The 18,016-nt window shown below is 41.6% G+C and overlaps 1 protein-coding gene across 1 annotated transcript in view; it reads right to left on the reverse strand.

The window, feature by feature from the left end:
* Positions 1 to 18,016, reverse strand: part of LOC147747526 (vitellogenin-A2-like) — a 58,764-nt gene that overhangs the window by 18,302 nt on the left and 22,446 nt on the right. Inside the window, exons 19-23 of the mRNA XM_086954008.1 lie at positions 11,367 to 11,552; positions 8,249 to 8,396; positions 7,402 to 7,627; positions 7,103 to 7,275; positions 6,189 to 6,722 (exon numbers count right to left, since the gene is read on the reverse strand). Coding sequence (XP_086810134.1) covers positions 6,189 to 6,722; positions 7,103 to 7,275; positions 7,402 to 7,627; positions 8,249 to 8,396; positions 11,367 to 11,552 — 1,267 coding nt within the window. The remainder of the gene's footprint in view (positions 1 to 6,188; positions 6,723 to 7,102; positions 7,276 to 7,401; positions 7,628 to 8,248; positions 8,397 to 11,366; positions 11,553 to 18,016) is intronic.

The following is an 18,016-nucleotide window of genomic DNA, read 5'->3' on the forward strand; positions in this document are numbered from 1 at the left end:
CTATTAATATTCCACATTTCCTAAATTTAATTCACATAAAATGAAATGCATTTAATTAATTTTAGAAATGCAACTTTACTGCTAGCTGCATCCAAAATAGTGCACATCCATCTTTTCATTCTTCAAGTAGAATGCCATGTTCTTCTGCATTAGAGGTAATTGAGGAATCAAGCATCATGAGTGATAAGTTGTATTCATTCATTTCAACTTGACAACTTCTGTTGAAGATGTTTTCAGTTCTTCCAAGAGGCTTAAAGGGGTGTTCTTTATCCTGATTGCATATATATTGTTACATCCACTTTTCCAGAATACCATTTGGCTTCCCAAACATATCATGAGTAACTAGCTTTCATTATTTTTTTTGCCCTTATAGTTCATTTCAAAGTGTGGATGGGTTCAATCAATCGTTCAATCAGGGGGTTTCTTTAGCGCAAGCTACTCACCCGGAAAGGGTCTCAAGGCGCTGAGGGAGAGGGCAGTGGGTGGGGGCGGGGTTCAGCAGCTCCTGCAGGTTCACTGAGTTCCATCAAAGAGCCATGTTCTGCGGTCCTTTAAGAACTTGGGGAGCGAAGCAGTCTGTCGGAGGTGAAGAGGGAGTGAGTTCCATGCCTTGACAGCGAGGAGGGACAAAGATCGCCATCCTGTACTGCTTTTCTTGATCCGAGTTAAAGTTGTGAGGGAGAGGTGGGCCGAGCGGAGAGAGTGCAGGGGAGCATAGAACATAAGGCGTGGTTCACGTTGGCGGGTCCGGCGTTATGGAGGACCTTGTGTGTGTGGGTAAGAAGCTTGAAAGTGGTTCTCTTCTCGACAGGGAGCCAAAGTAGGGTCTGTAGGTATTCGCTGATGTGGCAGTGGCGTGGTAGGATGAGGACAAGTCTGGTGGCGGCGTTCTGGGTGTTCTGGAGTTTGCGGGTAAGGTTTGTTTTGATACCGGCATAGAGTGCATTGCCGTAGCCCAGTCTGCTACTGATGAGGGTGTGAGCAACCGTTTTCCTGTGTTCGGGGGGGTCCACTTGAAGGTCTTGCAGAGTAGACTGAGGGTGTGGTAGCTGGAGGAGGTGATGGTGTTAACTTGGTGGTCCATCTTAAGTTCGGAGTCCAGGATGAACCCGAGGTTGTGTACATGGTCTGTGGGGGTGGTGGGGTCCCCGAGGGTGAGGGTCCTTGGTGTCGTTCCAGGTGTTGGGGTGTGCGCCCATGATGAGGATCTCTGTTTTGTCCATGTTAAGTTGAAGGCAGTTGATCTTCATCCAATTGGTGATAGGTTCCATTCCGCCTTGAAAGTTGCATTTGGTGATGTTGGGTTTGATGGATAGGGAGTGGATGAGTTCTGTGTTGTCTGCATATGAAGTGATGTTGAGTCCATGTGCTCTGACGATGGCTGTGAGCGGTGCAATGTATATGTTTAACAGGGTCGGCTGATGGAGGATCCTTGTGGGGCAATTTTGGAGGGATGGTTGAAAAGGAAAGCTGAAATGTGTGTTAAATAACAGGTTTTGCCTATACCTGTTCTGCTGCATATTTTAAATTGGCCACGTTATGTCTTTTTTCACTGTACTGACACACCTGTTGCAAAGAATTTTAATATTTGGCATTGAGCTATTTTACATATACTCTAATATGGGTCCCTGTCTACACAAGTAATGATATATTGTAAACATGTTCACAAAATAGAGTGTGTTTTTGCATAGTACTGCTAAGGTATATATGTACAAAATGTGGTTTGTAACTGGCATTACTATTGCAGGATTAAATACCATTCTCAAGCCATTTATAGAGTATCAATAATTGAATCAGCTGGAACCACAGCTGAAGTACACACAGACTGTTTGAAAGCAGGATGGAAAGGAGATAAAATCACTCGCATATGTCACCATAAAGATGAACACACAGATGGATCTAATGAACATATAGAAGAGCAGGAATTAAGGACTAGGCAGCGCTAATGCGAGTTTGTGGGAGAAGCCATAGATGTACCCAAGCAAACCATTCCTGAGGTCAGGATTTTGAATAATGCAATTGAAGATTCTCCACTGAGTATACTACATGATTGTTCAGGTAAAAATATAAATGCAGGTCTACTATTGCTCATCGCTTAAGAGGATGTTAGTCAAGAGGCACCTTCATACATATGCAATTGAGCTGCCCAATCAGTAAGATATATTGGAGAAGAGTGTGTGTGGAAATGAAAGCAACATTCGAAATACCTCTGGACCTGAAAGCACCTTCCATACTTTTGGGCATATGGGAAATTAATGATGTTACTAGGTACAAAAGTGATTGCACTAGAAAAGGTTTATTGTGGTACACAAAGCAATTGTACAAAAATGGAGTAGTTACCGCACACTCATGACTGGAGCAGGAGCATAAACTGGTGAATTTTGGCTGACAATGCAGTGTATGACAAAAGAGGCTGAGCAAGGAAATTTGCTAAGATTTGTAGGGTTTGTTTTGAATACATTGGGCTCGAGTGAGAGGTAGGGAATTATCACAATACACATCTCTAATTAACAAGTGTTGCATGCTTAGGAATCGAAATGAATCAACTGCTTGAAGAATGATGATTCAGTCTAGTCTTTATGCTGTGGTCTAACCCAATAAGTGAACTAGATTTACTCTGGATATACTACTGTATGACTGCATGAGTAGAGTGCGGGTCCAGGCTTTAGCATGGTCGACCTTAGCCCAGCCCAAGGGAACCAATTTTCCTAGGGGTGCATGGAGCTATGTGCCTTAAGGTTATATAAACAGCAGCACCTTTCTCATCTTGCTCCAGCCTTGTTCATCCCCAGAGGGCCAGATCCCCTGGAGCCAATACCCCACTTAACATGCAAATGACCCCATCACAAGGCTATGTTTATCCAGAACACAATTCAAACCCAGGTACAAACGAGCAAGTATTGTGCCCTACATTATAGTTGTTTCCAAATCTCAAAGACCAAATAAAAATCATTTCCTGGAACGTTGCAGGACTAAGGTACAAACTGTCGGATTCAAACTGGGCTAATCTAATAGACGAATGCTATATGAGCATGTTCCAGTGAACATGGTGTACAGAACCAGTTTGTACAGTAGGGTACACCAACATTAGCATTCAAGCCAGACCGTTACCGGCAGGCCGACCGTCTGGATGTCTACTTATTTGGGTTAGGACAAGCCTAGCCTGCAAAGTCATTAGACTAAATATCGAGTCAGCTGATCTTCTAGGCCTTGACCTCATATCTCCAAAAGGGGAGTTTTCAATAAGACTATTCAATATATATAATTGTGTCATAAACAAAAATCAGGAATCTAACACATTAGCTCTTTTGACAAATTTTTTAGACAACTCAGATAGAGGGAATTTTTTTCTTGCAGCTGGAGATTTCAACTTTTTATATGAGCCTGTGGCCTATGTCTAGAATCTCGTGCAAAAACTGCAGGCACCCTGCTTAAAAGATGTACAAAGGTGGGGACAACAAGTTCTAGCTTTTACACAAACCCCGGGAGTATGTGCCTGCAACAGGCGGACGCAATCTGATTTAGAAGCTACCTTTATATTTAAGAGGGTGAACGCTCCAAGCTGGTTTGATTGCACATTGATCAATCTAGACACAGTACATGATATGGTCATTACAGTTATCATAATGGTGTGGTTCTGGGATTAGTCAGCATTCTTTTTTTGCTGAAGAGTTCTGTCGGAATGGTCACTCCTATAGTCACTTCAAATGATAATAGACCGATCAAATGGAGCCACATAGTCTCAGATGAGCAGTCCCTATCTAACATATATGCTGAGGTAGCATCTGCCCTCGTTAACATGAGCAACTTGAGGTGGGATGACTTAACTATCATGCCTTCTTTCACCCATCTCATTAAGGTAATCAACAGCCGTTTCTCTAGGCAGACAGCAAGCATGACCCACAGACGTAGGGATATGCCGTGGTTCAACGGGAACTGAAAACAGGCTAAGGCCGCCTTAAATGAAGAGAGTGCAACAAGGCACAGATAGAGGCTAAGAGAAGTTGGGAGGAAGAGAAATGGTGCACTTTGGCCGAAGCATCAAGAAAGAAAAATAGTAAATCATTTTGGCATTTATTGACCAAAGGAGCAGTGCACCCGGTAATAAAAGAGGATTTTTTTATTCGTTCACATGTTTAGGAGGTGCAATGTGCACAGCTGAAAGCCATGGATGGCAACAAGGACTCTGAGATCGCATAGGATGATCCAAGCCTGATACTAGAGAAAGTAGTAAAAGAAGCATTCTCCTTTACTCTAGAAAAAACTATAACTTCAATCAGCAGCTTGGGTAAGGGTAAAGCCCCAGGATTAGACAAGATACCGGGGGATCTTAACTGTTCAGAATCAACCATACCAGGTCCCGTACTTCACATAACATTTAACACAATAGCGCAAGGAAGGGATATCCCAAGTACTTGGAACGGTCCCGAAATCAGCCCTATTTTTAAAAAAGGGGATAAAGGGGACCCCTCCAATTAGAGACCAATCAGCTTCATAGATACCGCTCAGAAAGCTTTTAGTAAGTTGATCCTGATGCACCTAAACACTTGGATTGAGGCAAACCATATACTGTCTCACCTACAAGCTGGCTTCAGGAATCCACTAGCACCTTAGAGCAGGTATTCTGTTTCTTACTGCTTACCTGGAAGGAAGTCATCATCAAAAAGGGTCATCTCTATGACGTGTTTGTAAATCTTAAGCAAGCATTTTACTCCGTAAATCACACCAAATTGTGGGTCGCCCTGCAGGATCTTGGTATGCCAAATGGGCTGCTACAACTTATAGTGCATATGCACCAGGATAACGATGCCCAGATTCGCTGGAACGAACGGGGCAACCTCACTGGGAAGATAGGAGTGCACAAGGGAGTTCAACAAGGATGCATCTTAGCCACAACCTTATTTACCCTATACATCAATGGGCTCATTAAAGCTCTGTACAATTCTGAGTGTGATCCTCCTAATTTTGCGTGCAGACAAATTCCATCACTCCTGTTCACAGATAAAAGGCTACTGATTCCAAAAACACCTATGAGCGAGCAAAATATATTGAACAGGTACAGGTTTGCAACAACCTGCACTGACTTTGGTCGAGAGACCAATTGCTCAAATACCAAATTCATGGCTTTTAACCCCCGCCGTTGCTTTAAAGTGAAAATCAGGTGGGCTCAAACATGCTTGAACAAGTCAAGGTGTTCGACTACCTTGGTGTCAGACTGAATAGCTACTCGAGCTGGACCAACCAAATTCCTGACGAAAGACACAGTACCTCTTTTAAAAGCGAAGTTCTGGGTTTACATTCAGGACTCCTGTCATGTAGCCGCAGCACCGGCCACCCTAACAGGAAGGTTTTTAGAGTTTACATGCACATTGTTAGTTGAAGCAATCATGGAGGAAATTGAACCCCCACAGACACGTGCACCTTACTTACAATTAAGGTATGAAACTTTACGCCTGAATTATACTAGAGGTAGATGGATCCAAGCTACTGTAACTCCGAAGTGCCCTGCATGTATCCTTAGTCATTAATCATTAGGCCATTATATGTTTTTTTCGTCCCTGCTTTGCACAGATTAGGAAACAGTGGCTTATACCTCCATGTCGGCTTTTATTGTGCAGGTGAACAGTAAATACTCTGCGAATATTTTGATCAGATTCTACAAAATGTTTTGTATTCACCATGTTGCCGTACTTGCTTTATACCTGGTGCATTAGGTCGAAGTTGTTAACCACAAGGTAAAGCTGAGGACAACACAGGCTAGGCATAATTTACAAATAACATTATGACTTTTTCGATAACACTCCTAATTACCTTTTATTATTTTATTATTTTAACATTTGTATAACTTTTATGCTATGACCATTTATGTACTATTGTATAATGTTTTTTATTAAGGAAGATTGTTGTCTATAAATGTGATGAATGATCTCTATTTGATCGGAAAAAGGAATATTCAATTCACAATCATCAGCAAGGGCACAGAATTTCTCATCCACTCACACCCAGGGAGCTACCTTAGCAAAGGCTGGCCCTCGTTGGGTGTTTCTCTCTGGTTTCCATCAGGGACTGCACATGCAGTCAGCTCAGCTGCAGACAAGTAGACCCATCTTTAAAGATTACTACAATAACTTCATTGAATACATTGTCAAAATTATATAATTCATATCACAATAAAATCAGTACATTACCCGTTTCCTGTGGGACTCGTTGCTACTGCTGCTGCTGCTGCTGCTGCTGCTTGCGCTGCTAATGCTCCATTGTTTCCTGTGATTATGTTGATGCTGTTGTTGGCTTCCATGGTGAGAAGTTTGATGGTGCCTGGGACTTTTTCTCTTGCTGTTGCTGCTACTGCTACTGCTACTGCTACTGCTGCTGCTGCTGCTACTGCTGCTGCTACTACTGTTTGGCCTATTTTTGTTTCTGCTCTTACTGCTGCTACTGCTACTGCTACTGCTGCTGCTGCTGCTACTACTACTACTTTGACTTTTGTTCTTTCTAGCATTTCTGCTGTCTTGTTTCTGGCTGCTGCTTGAGAGGCTGCTAGATGATGAGGATGATGAGGAGGAAGAGGAAGACGATGAACTAGATGAACTAGATGAACTAGATGAACTCTTCTTCCTTCCAGATGTAGCAACCTCAGCAACAATTGGAGCATGCTCCTTAGAATGTTTTACTTTCCTTTGAGGTTTCTTGTTTTTTCTAAGCAAGCTTTCACTTTTAACCTGCAATCAGAATACGAATATGAATGCAAGGTCTTGTATCTGCTCTGAAAAATAGCATTAGTGTTTCTCCAACAATACTTTCTTGCACAGTTACATAATGCTAGAAGGTGTTTGGTGTGACCAAAGTAATTTTGCACAATGGACAATGGATCACCATTTCAAATGCTGTTCGTATGATTATTAAAAAAGTTGAATAACAGATATGAACACAGTAAGTAAAGTCAAACTTAAAACAAAAAATTACATAAGCATATTGGTCCAATATTTTCAAAACTTTCCTCAAAAGAATAATGGTGAACTCTATTAGAAAACCATTTATTATAAATTACATTACTAAGGACAATTTCTTGAGTGGGCTAGTATATTATGTTAAAAATTACCTTATATTCTTCATCAATTCCCAGAATCTTCTTCAGCTTCATTTGAACCACGGAGTCTTCAAGCTCTTCATCTTCGTTCTCTTCCACAGTTACCATGGTGATTATTTTTGAGGCCGCTTTTGGTCCTGCCTGGACCTCTAGCATCAGTTTCTCAATAGCTGCATCTGTATGAGCTGCAGCCAATCAGGGAAATTAAATTATTACATACAATCTGTACTATATCTTCAATTATCAATGATGTTCAACATTTTGTACCTGAACACAAACAAGAATTGCTAAAAACGTTGTAATAGGTGTACCTGGTTTTATGACAAGTTTGGCTTCATTCTCTCCAATTAATTTGTACAGAGGTGAATTTCTGAGAAAAGCAGCATTTTGTGATTTGTACTCGAGGCAGACTTGGAAGCCAAATGTTTTAGCCTTCACACAAGACTGATATGCATTAGTACTTCTGGCAGCATAGTGGTGATCTCTATCTTCTGCAGAGTAGGCATACCTCTTGGACAAAAGTTCAGATGATACTTCCTGTTTTAAACATAGAAAAACAATTATTCATAAATGTGTTTTTCGTGTTTGTACATGTAGTGCATATTGTGATTGTCTTGCTAGGTCTCTTCATTGTATGAATATGTAGGAAATAATTATAAATTACTCTCTGTTTGTCTGTCTTCTTGTACATCTAGCTAGTTAGTGGTCATTGTGTCCGTCTGTCTTTGTGATTTTCTGGTTATCTGTTGATCTCTGTCTTGTACAGGTAATTCATAAGAATTCCTTTAGATGTAGACCATATTTTGTGAACATGAAGTCAAAAGGAATGCAATACCTTTTGTGCAACAAATTTTCATATTATTCTTTGCTTTTATTTTCTTTTGAATTCCAATTCATTCATTGAATTAGGTGCTGTTTAAAATTTTAGGCATATATGTTCCTAAATCATTTCCACATGGTCACAAATTAATTTGCTTTGTCCTGATCTGAAATCTAAGTAATTGATTATAAGTGAGCATTAAGTTTCAAACCTTGTTCATTTGTAATTTGGTTGCATAAAACATTTGAACTTTGAACAGAATGAAATTAACTTTATTTCAATATGCCTGTTTATTCCCTTTTCAATTAGAATCAGTGAAGTAGTAAAACCCATATTACCATCATGCTGGCAGCTTCGGCTGATGACTTTCCTGTTGTCTCAAAATGTTTCTTAAGAATGTTTGGCACAGCTCCTTGTGTCAATAATGGGGTCTTCTTGGCTGCATCCTGGTCTTCTACATTCCTTGTAACAGCAAATACCTGAGCTCTGGTGACACAAAGAATAAATACTACGAATCTGTCGGATGGACTGGGGCTGCACCAGAAGGTTCAGAGGTGAGCTTTACATTCTGAGTTTAGATGCATATTTATGGGGTTTTGGCATAGGGCAACCTTTCTACCCTGCCCTACGTCAAAGTGAAATGTCTAATATTTCTGTCCTGTCCCCCTGAGCTGGGGGCATTTCTGCAGACTAGGGCCAATGCAGGCACCCTTGCACCATGGTACAAGAAAGCCTGTGTTGTCTGCAGGATTGTTTTTGTGCAGGAAGTGCCACCTTCCTGCACAAAACAACCCTGGGAGTCGTGTTCCTCTTTCAATGTGTGTTGCAGAATGCAGCACACATGGAATGAAGTAAAAACAAGGAGAAATAAAGTTATTTCCCCTTGTTATGCCTCACCTCAGAAGGCATAATCTTTTGGTGTATACTGGTTTTAGATGGTTTTGAAAATCTGAGGAAGAATCAAAATCCATGGGTGTTGGTAGGGAATTCATAGCTGGGCATTCAAAGTCACGCAAAGTGGCTTTGTGTGGCCTCTTAGATAAGATTTCACTGACAGAGTGCCACAAAAGGTGATGCTCTGGCAGTGCAAAGGGCTCATAAATATGCCCCTTAATCCTTAGACAATGTGCTGCATTTGTAGGTTTCAGGCATAGGGCGAGGAATGCTTTAAAAGATGTTCATATGGTAGATGTTCTGACTAGTATATATTTAGTTTTTTTAACTTTTCCACAGATGCCACAATGCCCATGTACAGTTGGAAAATATAGTGCAAATATTTACATGTGCATTTGACATTCCCTGGAAGATTTATCCAGTAGTGGAGCCACAGAGTTGACCTTTAATGAATTGACCCTTGTTAAGGATAACAATTATTTCTCTGCAGCTCATATATGGCATCTCGCCAGAGTGGTCTGCTGTACCTCTTGCTTCCGATCACAAAACTGATTGTAATAATTGTATTAACAACTCCACTGGTAGCCAATGAAAAACAGTACTTATTCACACTTTACCTAGTTGATCATCCATGAAGGGTTATATTTGAAGACTTCACAGTTTATGTTCCTTCTAACTAAAGGCTGCACATCTGATCGTGGTTTACAACATGCAGAGCAACCATGAGGTAACCCCAGAAAGAGGGGCACCAGTACATCATTATCAGATTATTGTCAGATATAAACATTCTGTCCTATATATTGCTACAAAAATATTGCCTCGTTGGTGGTGATAATAAAAAGCCTGCAATAAAAGGATAACATGCTTGTAAACAATATGCAGTGCTCAATAAATATGTCAGACCATGTAGGTTAAAGTTCAGCCTTAAAGGTATACTCCAAGCTGCTTTTATGAAACAAATACTTGTTTAACAGAGGAAGGTTAAAAAATGTAGAAACAGGGCAACAAAGCAATTTTACCCCAAAAGATGATGTTTGGAGATGTGAGATTATACTAGGGACAGTTTTATCTTAATATAAGGAAGTGACAGGCTACAAAATCACAGATTCAATTGTCTTGTAGCCATTTAAGCTGCAAGCTAATTTGTGATGGGTGCACACATTTTATATCTCCACGAACAGCTCTTACATCTGTTTCATGGATTACTAATAAAAGTCTTATGGCTTTTCAACACACTCTCAGTCAAGGGAGTTGCCACATACCATCTTATATCTACTGGTCGGTTTGTGTATAGTTGAATCTACCTTTTATTTATATATAAAATAGCTTTTATTTTATTGTCATTGGCCCAAGTAGCATATATTTTATGACCATCTCATCAAATAAACACAGTACTAGTTAGGATGGAGTCACGTCTAGAAAGGACTATACAAAGGAGGGTAAAGATAGGGCAAATTATCCATTACCTGCTCTAGGGCAGTGCTTTGAAACTCAGATGACAATATATATAATAATGACTCAAGAAATATGAATTTATCAAGGTCTAACCTAACTGTGTAATTTTAGTTACTGTTTTAGAGATGCCCAGCTAGTGCCAAAACAGGCCAATTTTTTGTGAGGTGTGGGTCTGGAAAAAGCAAGATGGATGACCCTTTCTACAAAAAACAAAACTGAAGTATCAGTGTACTTTGCTTTTTGTGGCACTGTATACTTTTTTCTCCATTTCAATTCATGCAGATCCATCATTTTCTGAGGCAAAGGACATTTTAGTCTTGACATTTTCACTCATAGACATAATGGTAAAAAGGGAAAGTTGGTGGATAAAAACACAACAGAGACTATGGAATGTTTGTTGGAGCATTTGTTTTGGGAAGATAAGGGTAATGGGTTACTATCCCTACTATACAGTGATAGATGTATAATACCATGTAGGGGCGAAAAGTACTGACCAGAACTAGTTTTAGAGATATGAATAACCCAACACTTCTTTAGGTCAGGAATTGACTCCCATATATATTTGGGCTAAGCGAACATGTTAAATGGAAATAGATTGTGAGGCTGTCTATGAAATTTACACCATCTCTCCCTGTAACTTTCAAAAATAGAGAGAATAGCTGTATGCATCTTAGGAGTGATTCCACATTTGTAATTAAGAGCACACACACTTAGTACAGCTGTTTCCATGCATTTATATCGTAAAAACCAAACTTCATGCCTTTGCCCTCATAGAATGAAATTGTAGGTGAGTGGTGCATATCTTCTCATTTATCGTTAAAACAAAGGGAATATTTTATGAAGCACAGCAACCGGTTAGGCAATGCAGTACCAAAGATGTTTTTTTCTACATGTCAGTGCTTTTGCCTTGTTATAAAGGAATGCTCAGAACCTTGATAATTTACCAAATCAAAGAAACATTAAGATCCTCTAGTTATAAAATGTAGTCACGTCAATTTCTCAGGAAAACTATTTTTAAAATTTTAAGAATTTTTTATGATAAAGGAAACAACACCTCAGCACTGCAACAAATCCATGTTAACAAATATATACAAATAGATGGAATACCTGGTTATTAATAGTTCATTCTCCTGCTGGCATGGCGTTGTCTCAACCTTGATATTTTTCTCTTTCATGTCAATCTTGGCTGTGAATTTCATTGGGGTATTTGCACGAACCTTGGCATGAAACTCAATTCCAGCCTGGATGAGGTGGGTGTTGATACCCATAGTCGCCACTGTGTGCTTGGATACACTGAAAGAAAAATGGTACTATTTGTGGTCATGAACGCACTAGTGAGACACCAATATATTGTGGACCAGCAGCCGGTGGTCATAGTAGGACTGCATGCATACAATAGGAAATTCTCATCTACCACGTATCTTTTGAGTTTGAGTATTTATTAACACAATATGTGCGACACTTGATTTGTAGAGGAAAGCCACCAGTGTGAGGTAATATGAAATATTTTTCAATTTAGGGTACACATTCATGTTAGTCCTGATATAAGATAATATGACGTGCCAAGTAGATAGAGAAAGGAAAAGGTAAGCCCATATTTAGGAATAATATGCTGCTTACAAATTCTTGGATCATTAGCTTGGCAGCAATAGACCAGCAAAATTGCTCTTCCAAGATCCTTCAAGTTAAAGGCACTTGGAGGAAATGAGAAACATGTATCTCTTGTAACATTAGGATTGAGGGTTGGATTTGGCGGCATATTTTAGCACTACAAATCATTTTATGCGGTCCAGGAGACCGTTCAAATTTCAAGCCATTAAGAAGAACGTCATTTTATCTGGGATGCGGTTTTAGATGTGTTGGAGTCCCTGCGTGAGGTGTCTTCATCCTGGTGAGCAATTTGCTAAAAAAATACCGATGTTTACAAGTTGTTTGTGTTTTGTATCAGGGCCTAGGGAAAAAGGTCTGGCTCAACAAACAACAAACTAACAGAAGATCACCATAATGTCACCTCCCCCAACAACACCAACCTGCACTTCCTCCCCAGAATCATTTGTTGCCTCATACACCCGCTTAAAAATCTCATAAACAAACACAGACCAAAGATAACACTCTTTAGAGTTAGGCCCCCTCCGTCCCAGGATCACACAGTCATGTTTCCATTCACACTATATAGTACCAGGACGAACCATAGTAGTCATAAGGTCTCTGCTCAAGTGGTCTGTATCCAGACTCTCTTCTTGAATTGAGTCTCCAGGACAGAGGTGACCCCATTGGTGAAGATTATCTAGGTTTGGTTGGTCTCTCAGTTTCAGGTATCATTGCGTGTGGGTGGGCTGTCAGAGGGTGTAAAGTGCCTACCCTTGATTGAAACTGGCCCAGCACCAGGAGGATCAGTGTGGTGCAGTCGCTGCTGCACAAGAGGTGTTGCTCGGGGAGCACCCCCAATGAGTCCCAGGAACCAGTAGTTCAGACCTCTCCATTATCCTCTACCATGCTACCTAGGGTGTCTCAAAGAAATAGGATCTCTTTTGAAGGAGGACTTAGGGTTGTGCTAGGAATATCAGCATATAGTGGTGGCTCATGGCACACATTTTTTGTTTGGCTTCCTCAACAGATCATGTGTGTCCCTTTATAGTTCTATATTAACACCTTCCGTGCGGCCCCGATTTCCTCAGTGTGCTGGACATTCCATAACTGGGTGTGGTTGTGACGGAACGATTCCGTCATTAGCACAGCTCAACCGTGACTGATGACGGAATGGTTCCGTCACAAGCATCGAAGGGATTAATACAATCAGAGGTCTTTGGGGTCCCCCAGTAGGGGTCATTGTGCTAGGGAGCAGTGAATCCTTCCAATTATGAATAAGTTGGACAGGTGGCCTGATAGCATAAAGGACACAAGCCAGAATTCTAGGAAGGAATCAGTGTTCTTAATCTTCGTATCTTCAGGGAAATCGACAAAGAATAAGTTATTCTGGCGCAACCTTTTTTCTGTGAGACCTATTTTATGCTGTCTTCTGCTTGAGTTTCAAGGGCAATGAGAGTGGACAGCAGCCTGGAGCTCTCATTTTCAAGGTTGCCATGTCATCCTCAAGGCTCAAGACACTGCTCTCCGCTTCGGTAACCTTGGATGCCACATTCTTGAGATCTTGGCGTAAGATCGATACATCAACTTTTATCACTCCTATTTTGGATTCTGCTGCTTTCTGGAAGGACCGGATGGCATGCAGGATGGTTGCGGGATCTCCAGATTCCATAGGGAGCTGCATGAGACATTCTTGTGGGGTCCGGTCACACCAGAGGAGTGACGCATGTATTCGTTCATTTTAGATTGAGCACCCATGCCATTGTCTTTCCCCCATGATGCAGTGCCCACCCCACACTGTTCTTGGAGGCAAGGGCAGGGGTTGGGTAACACAAAGATTCCACAGGTCTCTGGGGACAGGCTGATGGCACCTTCTGACCTCTGGTTTCTCCAGGACTTACCCTGTATCCACCAAGGCCCAGGCAAGGGTGACCAGCTCAGGGGCTAGCTCGTGAGTCTCCCACGGAGATCTGTAGTGCTGTAGCATCTTTGTTGCCCAAGTTTCCCTGCAGAGGGCCTGATGTTGGATGTCATGTCACTGGCCTGCTAACGCCCCCAGGAGGTCCTTGCGGAGGGGAAGGGCAGCAGAAGGAGCCAGCAGACTACTGTTGCATGTCTCTATTGGGGGAGGGAAGCCCTAGCCTCTCGGGATTTGTGTCCCTACGGCAGCCTCTTTTCAATGCCCATGATAGGCATTTTCTGCTCCCGCCCCTCACAGAAGTCCCTCGCCTCACTAGGTACAGGGGGAAATAAGTGGCCATTGAGAATGCATCCCGGGCCATGCCCATGTGGGTCTGGTGTGATCTGGCTCAAGAATATCAGGTGTGGCTAGGGGGCAAAGGGTGGCAGTAGATTCAGCTTGTTGGTGATCTACCGTAAGCCCACTTGCCCCCAGTGGTTCTTTGAGGATGGTGGGCAGTATAACATGTGTCTTCTACTGTGGGAGGGAAGGGTACATCCTCTTATGAGCAACAGCTCCTGTGGTTAAATATTTCCCAGGCAGGAGTGGGCCGTGAACTATTGGGTGCCTCCTGCAGGGTTCCTAGCCCACTTCTGTTGGGGGGCACAAAGCTGTGGAATACTGTAGACAAGGCCATGGCCAATCACCCACCCTGTGACCACAGTCATGCAGCTTTGGTGCAGGCAACCTCTGCAGCGCCCGCAGCCTCCCCAAATACCCGGATGTGTTCTCTCTCAGCTGCAGCACTGTCTCTCCTTGGAGCTGTAACTGTTCCAATGTCAGTCCTGCTTTGCGGAATGTTATGGCCATACCGCTTGCATGCCTTGACCAGCGTCTCAGTTGTCCTTTTGTTACACTGGAATGGTCTGCCTTTCCCTAGGCCTCAGGTTATTGGGAGTCACCAGTGTGGCTGACAATGGAGGATAACAGCAGATTTGGGAGGAGGTCATGGAGCACTCTCAAAGTGCACCTGCCATCTTGGCCCTCTCAGCCAGACCCCCCACCTTTCAACCTTATCACAAGTTTCTACTATAATGTGTACTTAACTGTACAGACATATTGTGAGTCACCGTGAGGGTTTGTGGCCATATAAAGGTGCAATTTCATTCTGGGAATGGTAGTTTTGTTTCTTCTTTTGCAAAATAGGAAAATGATGACTGTGCACACTGCTAATGCTCCACCAGGACAAACTGAACGCCTCCCATTCATCGTCCTCCATCTATATGTATGTGGAAGAAAAATTCTAAAACCCAATCAGCAAATAGAGGTAAGAAAAAGGTCCTAGTGACAGACAACATTCACTCTAAGCTCATGTAATGGCTACAACCTTAATAAACTGCTATAGATAAGGCTAAATTGCTCTTTAAAACACTATTTTGGAAATATGAACATCTTTCCCCACCGAAATGTTTGATTCAAAATAATTATATTAGTTATGTGCTGCTTATGTACATTCTTGTAAATGCGAGGGCTCAGTTGTACTACACATATTAGTTGGACACTATTAAACAACATCTCTGTTGCACTTACTCTACAAAAATTGTACTCTAAGTTTTGCAAGGTTTTTCAAGTTTGTATGCTACAACCTAATTGATGAAGCTTTGTCCAAAAAAAACACATGTCTATCCACATTCAATTTCTTTGGATTCTTGATTCACTTTTTCCAAGCAGCAAATTCTAGGGTACTGGCTCTTCTAATGGCAGGAATAGCAATTCACAATCTAGGTTGTAGCAATGAGAGGCTTCTTTCCCCATCTTCTGTCCTTGGCATTTAAAGATATTCAGCAGGTTAATTTCAGATGATCATAATGCTCCTGTCTGTTCTAGGAGGCAGTCTGGTATTTAAGCGCTGTATGATGTGGAGTTTCATGTAAATATATAGACCTTCAAACTATTTTGAAGGACTAATTTGAGTCATTGAATCAACCTCTATCTTGCAAGTTATCATCATATTTACGAAGAGCCAGAGAAAGTCTAAACTTACTATGTTAACAGTGCTGCTTGGAAGTAAATGTTGTGCTCTACATTGCCAGTTTGTCGTCTAACTTAAAGTTCATACTTAAGTTTGATCTATTAAAGTAACTCAGTGAAGGAAACTTTCATCAGTGGAATAGATAGACCTCCCTTCAACCTAAAGAGGATTATCTCTGTTTTGTCGCCAGTGAGCTGATTATGCTTCAACCTCAGTGGTGATTGCACTCACTGATCATATAATCAAAGTCTTATTAAACTGTAGCTATACATGAATCGGCTTAGACATTGGCATCTGTTCTGCTCAAGGACCACACAGATTGATAGTAATTTTTGACTTCTGTTAAAGTCCATCATTTTGTTGCTCACATTGAATTGCTTCTTAAAACATGTTCCTATATTTCACCGGTATTCTTTTACTAAAGCAAAATCAGTACGGACTGTATACTATAGTTAACTATTTCAAAGCAGAGATTACAACTACATATCCATTATTCTTTTAATTGTCCTGCTTTTTCAATCATTGGTTTTGTATATTCCTTATTTCCCTAGAGAACGCTTTCAACCTGACTCATAAAACCCAATGACAGGATACATTTAAAAAGCTTTTTTGCTTGCTCCATTTAGCCTATTTTTGTGGGAACTTTGGAACAGCATGCATCAAATGCCTGTGGTTACTCACCCATCATCCTGATCTAGTGGGCCCACGTAAACTCCCACAGTTGTTAAGACTATTTTTCAGGCAGTTGGTTAATAAAAGTAAAACCAACTAAATTTTATATACCCGTTTCTCTACTTGTCCATTTCAACATACCGAAAATTAGAAATAATCCTTAAGCTATTATCAATATCATTGGTATTAATAGTACAAGACAAACATTGTAAATCTCTCCAAATATGCACAGTTTATAGAAATCAGAGGAAAGTGGGATGCATGATAATATGTTTCTGGTTTCAGAAGTTTTTTCTACTTAACTAGGCCTGTATAAGGCTTTTTATAAGAACCTATGAGTTTGGAAAGCAATTTGAAAGTGCTTTTTTGAAGGTATGGGATATACAGACACACATACACAATGTATAATAATTACAGCGTAAGACTCATAAACTTGAACACAACCCTTTCATTCTTGTAATCCAGAAAAGGTGAGCCTTGTTTTTTTTGTGCTCAGGACATGTTGTCATTTCTCATACACAAAAGACATTTCAGAATTGTTTAATAAACATGCTAAAAGAATGTTGTGTTTAAAGTGTAAACCAGGTATGGCTGAACCACACTCTTTCTAAGAGGTATACACTCTATTAAGTAATATGGTAGTAACCAAAACTTCATTAATTAAACATTGCATCTCCTGCTTTTAAGTAAATACAAACATTAAACAATAAACTACAAGTAAGTCAGTAAACTCGTAAGTGGAAAGTGCTGCAGTGCAGCACTGTCCCTGTCCCTCTGCATCTGACCTTCAGCCAGAACAAGGGGGAACATGCAGTGCTCCAAGTAACAGTCCCATCAACTGTCCTCACCTCTCTCCAGCCATGCCCTGCACCAGCACCCTAGCACCAACTTGGTTAAAGCAGGTGGAAAATGTGTGTGTTACATCCCACATAATTTTGCCATGAGTTCTACGAATCAACAGTTATTCCCCACTTTCATTGATTTTAACTGATATAAGACATAGGTGTCAATTAGGATTGCGTCCGCCAAAAATGCCCGACCGCCACCTATTTTCCCCCCGCGATATTACAATGGCGGGGGGGACCATGGTGGAGGGGAAGACCGTCCGTCGCTTTTCTGCCACGGTTGCAAGGTCTAATATGGTGGCGGTGTCTATCAGACACCGCCAGCCATATTAGGATGGCCGGATGCAGATGCCTTTCCGTGGAGGCAATGCTGCCACAGAAAGGCATACAGGCTTTGCTTTGGCGGCCCGTTGTGGGTCCCCAGGGTGAAGGGGGGGGGGGGGGGTGGGCAGGCACCCCCCCAACATGGCAGGCACCGCGCGTGCCTGTCATGTTGTCCCGAGAAACGCACAACATGCATTTTTGACATTGCGGCAGACGGTCCTTTCAGCACCGTCGGCCGCAATGTTAACAATGCGGGATGCACCCGCCACTGTGGCAGGCGCATCCTAATTTGGGGCACGGTACCTCCGCCCTTGAGGCGGACGGTCCCTGCCCCAGACAGGATGGCGGACGGACTTTGTCCGTCCGCCATCCTAATCGACCCCATAGTTAGGTGCAA

Source organism: Lissotriton vulgaris, chromosome 1_1 (assembly GCF_964263255.1).
Source record: "Lissotriton vulgaris chromosome 1_1, aLisVul1.2, whole genome shotgun sequence".
Classification (NCBI taxonomy): Eukaryota; Metazoa; Chordata; class Amphibia; order Caudata; family Salamandridae; genus Lissotriton; species Lissotriton vulgaris.